The sequence below is a fragment of the Suricata suricatta genome, chromosome X, assembly GCF_006229205.1.
Source record: "Suricata suricatta isolate VVHF042 chromosome X, meerkat_22Aug2017_6uvM2_HiC, whole genome shotgun sequence".
Classification (NCBI taxonomy): Eukaryota; Metazoa; Chordata; class Mammalia; order Carnivora; family Herpestidae; genus Suricata; species Suricata suricatta.
The window spans coordinates 34,321,323-34,334,009 of NC_043717.1; the positions used below are offsets into that span (position 1 = coordinate 34,321,323).

At 41.7% G+C, this 12,687-nt stretch overlaps 1 protein-coding gene across 4 annotated transcripts in view; it reads right to left on the minus strand.

Moving 5' to 3' along the window:
* The window catches only part of CASK (calcium/calmodulin dependent serine protein kinase), a 362,608-nt gene that overhangs the window by 59,989 nt on the left and 289,932 nt on the right, over positions 1-12,687 (minus strand). For all 4 annotated transcript variants that reach the window (XM_029929409.1, XM_029929408.1, XM_029929407.1 and 1 more), the window contains 2 exons: positions 3,551-3,628; positions 275-355 (listed from right to left, as the gene is read on the minus strand). In XM_029929409.1, coding sequence (XP_029785269.1) covers positions 275-355; positions 3,551-3,628 — 159 coding nt within the window. The remainder of the gene's footprint in view (positions 1-274; positions 356-3,550; positions 3,629-12,687) is intronic.

The window sequence follows — 12,687 nt, forward strand, 5'->3', positions numbered from 1 at the left end:
TTCCAGTGACTTAAGAAATGTCCAGGCAGGAAGCAAACCCCTTGTGTGATGACCGCATAGCCGTTGAGGAGCTACCTGAGGAATGGCATCTTTAGGACTGGGACACAAAGTAAACAAAAAGGATCTTAATGTGTTTCGTATTACGTGGTAGTCTTAACAGTCTGATACTATATATATGCGTAACAACATACCTGATGAAGATGGCTACATTTTAGAAGGATTATTAAAAACTTCTGTAAGTGAGGTTTTTGTTGTATGGAAGTTTGTCACTCACCATGAAATGAGGTTGTGTTAAAATACGCTTTAGTTCCTTTGCATCATTATTCTCGGGGTAACATGAAATTTCTTCCAATACCTAAAAAATAAGCAAGATGGGTAATAGTATAAACAGGATGCCAGCTTTAGAAAATAGAGAATTCTTTTAAATTAAAAATTATGAATAGACTATTATGGCAGGCAAAACAATTAGTTTGGAAAAAACTCATCACTGTATTAATAAAGATTATTAATATATAAGGACTCTACAGACAGTAATAAAAATAAAACAAATTGCTATAATTTCTCTGACTACATTACCTAACTGTAACCCAAAAGGTTATTGGAAAACAAAACAAAATGACATGTCCACAATACAGATTTACTCCAGGTGTAAGGAACTTAATTAGCTTAATGGGAAAATATTTCTACAAATCTTTTTCCAAACTGACTACCAAATGAATCTGGAATAAAAGTTAATAGCAACTTTTTAAAAATATATATTAACAAAATAGTCATTCCTTTTAGAAAGATTAAAATGACACAGGCTCAAATAAAAACCTTAAAAAAAAAAACACTCATGTAACCTTCCTTGCAGCCTGGCAGAAGCAATGATACTCTCCACGCTTATCCCCTTACATAGAGAAAACCATGCCTCTGCCAACAGTTCCTGGGATTCACTGCCAGGGAATCCAAGAGCACAGTTAAAACAACAACAACAACAGCAGCAGCAGCAGCAGCAACTCAACACAATATGACAACAACAACAACACAAAACTTCTCCTTCCATTCAGAAAGGTATCCGTTACCACTAAGATGGAGTTTATCCATGTGCAGTTTGACTATGTGATGTGACACCATGGACCTCTTTTTTTTTCCACCCCCGAGAGTACACCTCTTGTGGTTCTTTTTTTTTTTTTTAATAGTTTATTACCAAGTTGGTTTCCATATAACACCCAGTGCTCTTCCCCAAAAGTGCCCTCCTCCATCACCACCACCCCCTTCCCCCTCACCCCTCCTTCTTCAGACCTCAGTTTGTACAATGGAGTACTACATGGCAATGAGAAAGAATGAAATCTGGCCATTTGTAGCAAAATGGATGGACCTAGAGGGAGTCATGCTAAGTGAAATAAGTCAGGCAGAGAAGGACAGATACCATGTTTTCACTCAAAGGTCTAACAGGAGAAACCTAACAGGGGACCATGGGAAGGGGAAAACGGGGGAAAAGAGTTGGGGAGAGGAAGTGAGGCAAATCATGAAAGACCTTTGAATCCGGAAAACCTGTTGTGGTTCTAACTATAGATAGTTGGAGTCACAGAGGAGTTATTTATTTTTTAATATTTACTTATTTATTTTGAGAGAGAGAGAGAGGGGGGGGGGAGAGAGAGAGAGAGAGGGGGGGGGAGAGAGAGAGAGAGAGAGAAACCCAAGCAGGGTCTACACTGCCAGTGCAGAGCCCAATGTGGGGCTTGAACCCACAAACCATTAGATCATGACCTGAGCCAAAACCAGGCCGCTAACTGACTGAGCCACCCAGGCACCCCTCGCAGTCCATTCCCAAAGTTGAGCCAATCAAAAACTGCTTTGGCAGGACTGGGTGTCTGGTGTCGGGGGACACACACGTCATCTGCCCAGAAGAATCTCTCGCCTCACCTTGGAGAATCTAATACTGGGGCAGGAAGGAACGTTCAGAGGTCACTTAACGTAAGGCTTAGATCTCGCCGGCATCCTTAAGTGCCACTCTACCACCTCGTCAGGGAAGAACAAAAAAGACCAAACAAACACTACAGGGTTTTCATTTCTTATCTAAATGAACCCGTGACAAGTACTGGTCATGCTGTTCCTTTGTACTGTTTAATAAAGAGAAGCAATTCTCCTCGGCATATTTTAGGCTTTGAGGATAGAACTGTGTGTCCTCTCTGGTCCCCTGCTACTCTCATAGTCTATCATTTTCAACAGCGAGGTGCGGTCTCCTAAGTCGGAGAGAAGCTCTCCCGGCTGGTGCCTTTGCCCACCCGCGCAGGCCCAGCAGCAGCCCCTTGGTCTTCTCAGTGGCTATGCCATCCCTTCCGGATAGGGAAGGGATTATGTCTTTCATGCCCTTCCCTTAGTAGTCTCACTTTATAAAAGTATTTTCTTAAGGGGAAATGCTAATTTGCATAAGGATTTTTATTTTTTTATTAAAAAAATTTTTTAATTTATTTTTGAGACAGAGAGAGACACAGCATGAATGAGGAAAGGGCAGAGAGCGAGGGAGACACAGAATCCGAAAGAGGCTCCAGGCTCTGAGGTATCTGTACAGAACCCGATGCAGGGCTCAAACCCACGAACTGTGAGATCATGACCTGAGCTGAAGTCGGATGCTTAACTGACTGAGCCACCTAGGCGCCTCGAAAAAGGTTGTTATAACATCAAAAAGTGGAAGAAAAAAACCCAGATGTCTAACAATGGAGGAATTGCTAATTCATTATAATTTAGTAATAGCAAAGAAGATTTATGCCATCGTTAGAATTTGTATTTGTGAAGACCAAATACAAACATTAGAAAAATGATAATATAATGTCAGGTAAGAAAAGATACATTTTGATTACAACTATATAAAATGTATATGCAAATGGCAGTGATTGGAAGTATATACTCAAACATGAAAATACTGTTAGGGTGATGGGATTATGGACGGATTTTTGTTTATCCAAACTTTCTGCAGTATCATGTTTCTATAATAAAAAGTTGGGGCACCTGGATGGCTCATTCAGTAGAGTGTGCAATTCTTGATCTCGGGGTTGTGAGAACGAGCCATATGCTGGGTGTGGAGACAACTTAAAATACATAAAAATGAATTTTACAAACAGTTAAAAAAAGTTTGTGATGGATACAGCCATGTACACTCACTGTAACTTGCAGAAATGATTTCTCTCTGAACTGAGTATACTTAATTGCTATAGATATTTAATTAACCTCCAAACATTAAAGCAACTCTAATTTTCATAGTCTATTTCTACCAAGTGCAGTAAAATAACTTACTTATTTAAAAAAAAAGAAGTACAATTGATATATTAACATGTTCAAGTTTACATAACAGAACCAGAACTGGAAATCGAGGCAATGTTAACACTGAGGCTTTTCTTTCTTTCTTGTATGTAAAATGTTCACTGATAAACTTAGAAACACTAAATCTGAGTATCAGGGTCCAGCTGTGACGCCAAGGAAACCACCTCTTACTGTACAGCAGAAATGTTTTCAACAAAGGTAGCAAGTAGGACACCCAGACACATATACAAGATACATCACTTACCTCTTTGGCTCTGTGTACTGCATCGCTCGGAGGATTCCTGATTTGTGGTGAAGACTTTGTGTTAATTTTGTCATACAGCTAAAAGCAAAGAAGAAAATCCAATCAATACTCATAATTCTTTGCAAAAACTAGAGCTTCATATTATTTATTATTTCACTACACAAGATCTTCTTACGAATGCTGGAGTTGGGTTTGTCCTTTCCCAAGATTTAGATTCATGAAAAATCTCTTACTCATTCAAGGAAACTCACTGCAACAGGAATCTTACACGTTAACTTTTTCGAAAATCATCTTTAAATAGATGGTTCAAATTCTGCCAATGTGGCAATTTCCGTTCATATTTAAAACTGATCACTATTTCAGAATTGCAGTAATTTTTGCCTCTGACAGAAGCAACATTCAGTAACATGGATAGAGAGCAAAATGAAAGAATGCTTTCTGGCCAAGACACGTCTAAAAGACTTTTCACAGAAATCTAAATCTTGGGAAAGGACAAACCCAACTCCTTCTAGGAAGGAATGTTCTCACAAAAGGTTTATGCTTGTTTTACCAGGGCTGTTTATTAACAGTATCAGTGCTGGCATCCTTCAGCAGGAAATCAAGGACTTTTTCCTTTCGAATTTGCAAATTCACAGAGCATGAGAAGATACTGAAAAGAATCTAAATATATTTTGAACCCCCCACAAGTCTAAACGACCCCAAATCTGCCTTTCTGAAGACAACTGATTTCATTCTTTAAGGAATAATCTCGGTAGGGTAAAAATAAGATTAAAATATTAATTTCTACCTCAAATGAAATGGCTCATTCGACAGTCTGCTTTGAAAGGTGAAAAGTTAAAAATGATCTTGGCTAGCCTGCCATGTCTATTTCCTAACTTCTCTAAAATAGGTGGGGATTTTTGGGGGTTGGTTTTGGTTTAGTTCTTTTTTTCCTTCCTTCCTACTATGCATCACGATGCTAGTGTGCAGGTCCAATATTACCTGTACACATCCTTCAGGTTACCATTAGAGTTTTTATACTGATAGAAGACAAAGCCGTGTGATTTCTAAGTGTTTGGGCCACACCATACATAAAAATGCCTTATGATAAATACGTACATTAATTGATTACAAAGACACCTAATGAGAACAATGTGAAGATAAAGCAGTGACCAGTTGTATTTATTTTCAAAAAACTTTTTAATGTTTATTATTGAGACAGAAACAAAGCATGAGTGGGGGAGGGGCAGAGAGAGAGGGATACACAGAATCTCGAAGTAGGCTCCAGGCTCTGAGTTGTCAGCACAGAGCCCGATGTGGGGCTCAAACCCATGAACCATGAGATCATGACTTGAGCCGAAGTCGGACGCTTAACCGACTGACTCACCCAGGTGCCCCAGCAGTGACCGGTTTTAAATGATGGCATTAAGTGATACTAACTCAGTGGTTAAATGCATAGTGTGAGTAGTCTAGTAAAATGCTCTATTTAAAATATTATACAGCTGATCCTTGAACAACACGGGTTTGAACTCTATGGGTTTCCTTATTGTGGGTTCTGTGCTCCACCCCCCCAATAAATACAGTATAGTGCTCTAAATGTATTTCTCTTAGGATTTTTTAAACAGTTGCTGCAATTATAATTTCATCAGCATTGAGTACCTATCTCCCCGTACTGTCATCAGATCAGGAGCTTGTATTACAATTTTATATAAATCTATGTATTTATCTGCCAGTGTTTTAGGTTCAGGGAGTCTTGACAAGTTTTCTATTCCCCCACGCTCGCTTTCTAGAAATGAGAAGGGAACTTTTGATTAATTAATCTCTACGTCTAATGTGGGGCTTGAACTCATGACCTCAAGATCAAAAGTGGAAGGCTCTACTGACCTAGATAGCCAGACACCTCCCGTTATGATTTTCTTTTAAAGACTTATTTTTTTTTTGAGAGCGAGCGAGAGAGAGAGAGAGAGAGAGAGAGAGCGCGCGCACGTGCACACACACACACACACCTAAGTGGGAGAGAGGGGCAAACGGAGAGTGAATTTCAAGCCATCTCCACACACAGTGGAAAACCTGATGCAGGGCTCAATCCCACTCAAAATCAAGAGTTGACTGAGCCACCCAGGTGCTCCCTTTCTTATGACTTTCTTAATAACATTTTCTTTTCTCTAGCTTAGTTAATAGGAAGAATATAATATACATATAACACAAAAATATTTGTTAATCAATAGTTTATGTTATTGGTAAGGCTTTTGGTCAACACTAATATATTAGTAGCTAAGTATTTGGGGAGCCAAAGTTATATGTGGACTTTTGATTGTGCAGGAGTCAGGTCCTCTAACCCCTGTGCTGTTTAGAGGTCAACTGTACTAACATTTAGGGAACTGGTGATAAATGGCTGGTTCACAAAAGTTAGCCCAGATCTCTGTAGAATGCACATGTGGAGTCTTCATCCTCTGAATAGCTTCTATTTCTAAAGACTGTAAATTTTGAAATTTGAAACTCAGGAATATATTTTCCCATAGCAACAATGTTATACATAGTGTTAGGTTCCCAGGGTAGCCTAGAGATAATAAATACACATACACACAATAAAATAGAAGGAAAACAACAACCCCTCTAAAGTAAGGAACCAGAAATTTACAACATTCCCTAGGTCTTACATCACGTGGTTTCTTGAGGACTTGTAGCAGCATCAGCTGGGGTCCACTTCAGACCTCCTGCATCAGAATTTGAAAAGGAGGTCCAGAAATCTATCCATCTATCTATTTACTTTAAGTTTATTTATTTTGGTAGAGATAGAGAGAGTGTGCTATCTCTCAAAATATATAAATAAAAAAACCCAACAACCCCAAATTGCTAGTTTTACCGAGCACTTACTAGACACTGGTTATTTGTCAAAACTCTTTATAGTCCCTTGTTTAATCTCAAACAACCCTATAAATTTGATACCCTTATTAATTCCACTTTACAGATGAGGAAAGTGAGGCACGGAATGATAAAATAACCACCGTTCTAGCCTTACAGCAACTTCATAGGTGGCATATAGATGCTTGGAGTTTCAACATTTTCAGGGCTCTGCTCCCAAAAAAGTGCTCAGACCAAATCTTCCCCTGCTCCTTTGGTTTGGTCTGATCCAGTTCCTCACATTTTCACCCAAAGTTTGGTGGAACTAGTGGTGGGATGAGGCAGAGGTTGGGTGCTTCCTACAAGGCAGAAATAGTAGAAAGGAGTGAAAAGAAGGGGTCTTCTGTCTGAGGAAGGGGCACAGGGCTCTGCTCCTCCCAGCTCCTAGGAGAGCCCATGACTGGAGGAGGCCAGGTAGGCATTGGACCCAATGGACAGCTAAGAATAGATGGTGAGTATGTGGGACACCTGGGTGGCTCAGTGGGTTGAGCGTCTGACTTTGGCTCAGGTCATGATCTCACTGTTTGTGGGTTTGAGCCCTGCACCGGGCTCTGTGCTGACAACTTGGAGCCTGGAGCCTGCTTCAGATTCTGTGTCTCCCTTTCTCTCGGCCCCTCCCCTGCAGATACTCTGTCTCTCTCTCAAAAATGAATAAAGGTTAAAAAAAAAATAGATCGTGGATCTCAACTGCCTGCTCGCTGACCAAAAGGGCAAGTAAGAACCGAGGGAAGAAGGGGCTCACTTTGTCACCATCAGTGGGAAGAAGTGATCCCTTGCGGACTCATCCATCCATCATCCATCCATCCATCCATCCATCCACAAATTGAGGACCTACTGTGTACCAGGCAGTGCAGTTCTATTTACTGGGGTTATGGAAATGAAAAAGATGACAGTTTTTGTCCTCAAAGAACTCAAAAATTTAAAGACATATATAACCAAAGGCCCAGAAACCTATGCCTGCTTGATCCCATTGAGTCCTGAGAGTTGTCTGGTCCCCAGTGGTATCAACTCGCTCAGTGAGTGAGCCCCGAGGTGGAGACTATATGAATGTGCACACATGACATGCCAGTCTTCTTTGCCCTCCTCAATTTCTGTGAGTGGGTTTTTGCCTTAAAGACTCAAAATTTTAGGGGTACCCAAAACAAACACAAACCATTTGAGAAATGTAGCAAAGCAAGTAAATAAAAAGTCATGAATGGAGTAAAGCTTTAATGCAATGTCACATTAGTATTTTATTTGGGAGGGGTCAGGCAGGGAGTGAGGGAAAGGGGCAGGAGGAGAGGGAGAGAAAGAGAGGAGGAAGGGAGGGAAGGAGGGGGGGGAGAGAGAGAGAGAGAGAGAGAGAGAGAGAATGAATGAATGAATGAATGGGAATCTCAAGCAGGCTCCATGCTCAGTGAACCTCAGCCTGACGCAGGGCTTGATCCCATGAACCTGGGATCGTGACCTGAGTCAAAATCAAGAGTCAGATACTCAACTGACTGAGCTACCCAGGCACCTCTAACATTAGTGTTTTAAAACGGTGGTCAGAAATACGCAGCTTTTCAACTTCTCATTCTTATGGACTCAAAGTTCAAGTCTAGATGGAGTTTTATGAAAGCGTAGGGGCAAGTGAGAGGGGGCTGGGTTTTGAGAACAAAGGAAGGCTTCAGGTAGTATAAAGAAGATCTAGAATGATGTAATCTGGGACTTCCCCTGTTGTCTTGGACTTTCAGCTGGAGCCCAGAGCTAAGACCAATAGGAAGTAAGTGGTACCAAGTCTACTTGAAAGCCGCCAGACCATCCCTCCAGGGCTTGCTGAAAAACAGCCAAAATGGTCCTTCCCTAATTCACCCTAATGCTCTATTCTGCCTATAGAGGTACAAGCCTGGAATCTGTAGGAGTCACAGAATGAGGAGAGCAAGTATTTGATCCCCCTTCCCTTCTTGCTGAGGAGGAAGGCAGAGGGAGCTGCCTTCTTCCTCATGCCAAATGGAAGATGGCTGACAATTTTTTAAAAAGGAACCTTGTGCAGAAACTGGAGGTTCCAGTAACAAGAGCTCACTATCTCACTCTCTGGAAGGATGCTTGCTGAGTCACAGCAACTTAGGAGGCCTGTCTTGGAGCACGGGGAGCCCTTTGTGAGAGAGTCCTTGGGGCAGCTTGATGGCTGGTGTTTGTGGTCCCAAGTGAAAAGATATTGACACCCGCCTCTTTCCTGGCTGGAGGCCACTTGGGGCCGTCCTCGCCGGCAGGGTGAGGCCAGCAGGAGGGCAGCCCGCACTGGTAGTGTATGTGTGTGTTTCCCAGGCGTCAAGGAACTGCCTCAGAGTGTGATCTGGCTGTGGCCATCTTGATGGAGCCCTGTCCATGAGGGCTGCCTGCGTGGAGCAGAGGGACCGAGAAGTAAGTACAAGTTGGGCAGCACGTGGGGGCAGGAGCTAAGAAGGTGCTGTAGACTCAGCTGCAGAGTACAGAGGATGCAGAGGCCAAGACAGAGCCAACGTCTGGATGCCTGCCACACCAAGAGCATCGATGGCCAAGAGGGCCCTGGCTGCCTGAAGGACAGGATTCTGGAATATGCTGTTTAAGGGCTGCTTTCTCTTTTCCATGACCAGACTCTTGAGGTCTTTGACATTTAGTAACAGCACCTTGCATGGGGCTGAGCACACAGGAGAGGTTTAATACATGTTTCTTTAAAAAAATAAAGGCATATTTGAGCTGGTACATAGGAACTGTAAATAGATATTTAAAAAAAATTCAGAGTAACAAAAAAAATAAACAGACTGAGAATACTTATTTCTTAACTTGTTTCTTTAGGAACCAGATGATTTATCTTTGGTCCTTCTTGCATAGTTAAAAAACTTTCCCTCAAAGTTAAAGTTAGATATATTTTGACCATATTTCTGTGTGTGTGTGTGTGTGTGTGTGTGTGTGTGTGTGTGTGTGTGTGTTTCCAGGCTGACTTACTTCATCAGATTTTCAAGGTAGAAGAGGACCAACATGATTCGGCTCCTCCACTTCTTCTTTTTTTTTTTTTTTTTTTTTTTAAGATAATCTGCTTCTTCAGCTCCTCCATTTTAGGAAGCAAGCTGAGGTCCAGTGAGGTGAAGTGTCGTGCTTAGGACTCTGCATTCAGAACAGGAGGGACTGGACCATGAACTCCTGAAGCACCGTCCTTTCTCTTATATCAGATTCCCTTGGCTTGTATCAGAATTCGGTAGCAGAGAAAGTCTTATGTAAGGGAGACACTGTCGGCAAATATTTGAGGAAAGAGCTGTAGAAAATGCTACTTGCAGGGTGTAGGAAAAAATATATGAAATAGGATTGGAAAGATATTAGCCAATCAACTGCGAGCCTTGCCCGGTTAAAGAATGCTAGAACTCTAAACGTTTCCTGGCCAGATGGTAAATATTCCAGGCTTTGTGGCAGTAAGGGCTCTGTCAACCACTCAACCTCAGCTGTGTATGCAAAGGCAGCAATTAACAATCCATACGTGAATGGGCATGGCTGTGTCCCAATAAAACTTTATTTACAAATTGGCTGGCTGGGTTTGGCCAAAGCACTGTTGTTTGTCAACCCCTGCTCAAGAAGCTTAAGTTCACGGTGGATCGAAATGACAAAACGTATTTCCTTTTACTATTTGCTTTCCTGAAATTTGAAGATACCAAGAATACTGTTTTTGAACTATTTTTCCTCACCCCCCGCCTTTTTAAATTCCAGTGAACATACAGTGTTATATTAGTTTCAGGTGTACAATATAGTGACTGAACATTACCAGGGGCTCATCACAAGTGCACTCCTTGACCCTCGTCACTATTTCACCCAATCCATACCCCCCTACCCCGGCGACCATGAGTTTGAAGACATCGCATGTGTTTGTAAAGCTGAGGTGTAGAGGACGAGGCAGAAGGAGGGAAGAATGTTCATAAATTATTCCTAGAGAGAAAACAAGAGTGAATCTGTTGCTGTTTTCTCTGTCCAATGAAGTTAAGGTTACCCAACTTTAGCTCTTTTATTAAAACACACACACACTCTCACACACACACACTCTCACACACACACACACACACACACACACACACACACACAGCAAAACGAGGAAATGTGAACAGCTGGAAAGGGAACAGATTGTTTCACACTGTCTCAGGCCGCTCTCTGCCGGTCTCTGGCACTGGGTCAGATACGACCACACACAGCTTTGTGGATGCGCTTCATCTTTCTGTCTTAAGAAAGTAGAAGCAGTTCTGTTAGGAGGCCACAATTCTCTATTTCAGAGAGGCCATTTCAAATAGAGGAGTCTAAAGCTGGTGGTAATATTCAGTTAAATCTCCTGAGATAGTACTTCCAAACGTAAAGACGAAATCAGTTAAGATGCCACTTTTTACTTATGTTCAACTCACTGAATCAAGTTTCCTTTTATTTATTTGTTTTTTTAAGACGGTACTAATTAGGTCTCACTTTCTTCTGGTTTAAGCAAAGGAGTGGTTGGCAGAGAACCACTATCGCTACGTTATATGTCCCATGAACTTTTGAGCACAGAGAAAAGCCAATCCCAAGAACAGAACATGTAGTGGTGGAGAGAAGATTATAACTTTTGCAATTAGGCTGGAGATGTGGGCCAAATATCGAATAGGTTGTGGAGCTGCAGGGAACCCCGCTGATGTTCATTAGCAAGCCCCCTCTGACCACCTACCTTCAGATGGACCAGAGGAGGCCCCTGCCGGAAAGGAATTCAGGTTTTCAAGGGTCAAATATTAATTTAGCCGCAAGGCATGTAACGAAATGTGCCTGCGATCCTAGTAAAACAGATAACGAGAGTGTCCACAAGTTCACCCTGCACAAGGATAATGGGAAGTGAAACGACTTGTTCTATCGTATTAAGGACTTTCATTACCGTTTCTGTGCATTATCTGTGAAGAAACTGCACCATTAGAAACGCGCTGCAACGTCACAGCTTTTTGGCGAACCCAGCAGGTCAGCCAACGGTATTCTTAAAAAATACATGTGAAATCAGGCCAATTGCTAAGGAAAGGTGGTTTACTACTAAAATACAAGGAACTCCACAGCACTGGAGCTGGGTTTACGAAGTTAGGGATTGAAGAACAATCTTATGAGACCCAAAAATCTACTTGTCCTGCTCAAGTTCATACATAAACTTGCTGTCTTTAGGTCAAAGTTCCTGGAAGCCTTTGAGTTAGATGCCCCAGGAAAGCTTTAGCCTAATAGCAGAGCAGTGAAATGTCAGCTTAAATCAAGCTTCAGAGAATCACAATGGGGTACACATATCCTTACCTGAGGTCTTAAGAAGGGGCCCAGCTGGGTTAGGAATATGCTACTGTTGGGGCGCCTGGGCGGCTCAGTTGGTTAAGCGTCTGACTTCAGCTCAGGTCACGATCTCACAGTTCGTGATTTCGAGCCCTGCATCGGGCTCTGGGCTGACAGCTCCGAGCCTGGAGCCTGCTTCAGATTCTGTGTCTCCCTCCCTCTCCTCCCCCTCTGCTCACGCTCTGTCTCTCTGTCTTTCTCTCAAAACTAAATACACTTAAAAAAAAAGGAATATGTTACTGTAAAGGAATTATGAAAGTTTTCTTCTGACAGCAAATAGGAAACTAAGCAATCAGCTCATCTAGGCCAATTCAAGAGTTCTTGAGAGGGATGAGAAATACTTTGGATTCTGACAGTGAAAGTTCCCCCAAAGGAGGCCTTCGTTTGGTTTAGGTTATAGTTGTCTGTATTTAGAGATGTTTTGGTTTCAAGCCCATTAGAACATTGCACTTACAGGGATTTATTTTTGAGACCAGAAAATTAAGACTTGCTTGATCTCCTAGTTCGGTCTAAAAAGACTGTCCCTTTGGTGGCCTAACAATATAAGCCACTGTGGCAGATTCTGGGCAGCTGACAGCCTTTTCTGAGAAACTCCAGCAGTGGCCTCAGATGACCTGACAGGACTGATCTGTTGGCCTTTTTCAGTTGGCAAAGAACTCTAAAATTAAGCCCTGTAAGAAACAAATCATAATGCCTATTCCTGACTAAGCAAAAGAAAGCATACGGAAAAACAACCAATTACTTTATTTTGTTTTTCATCAAGCCTTCTGAAATAGAGCACTTTTTGATGCCAGATCCAAGAGTCTGCCCACCCGTGAGAAATTTCATTAGGAAGTGAATTTTGTTTCTATTAAAAAAAAAACTACTAACAACATTAAAAGAGTGTTGAAACCTCATTTCCTAACGTGCTGTTCTAAAGTATTTATGATAATAGTTAAATGATATTT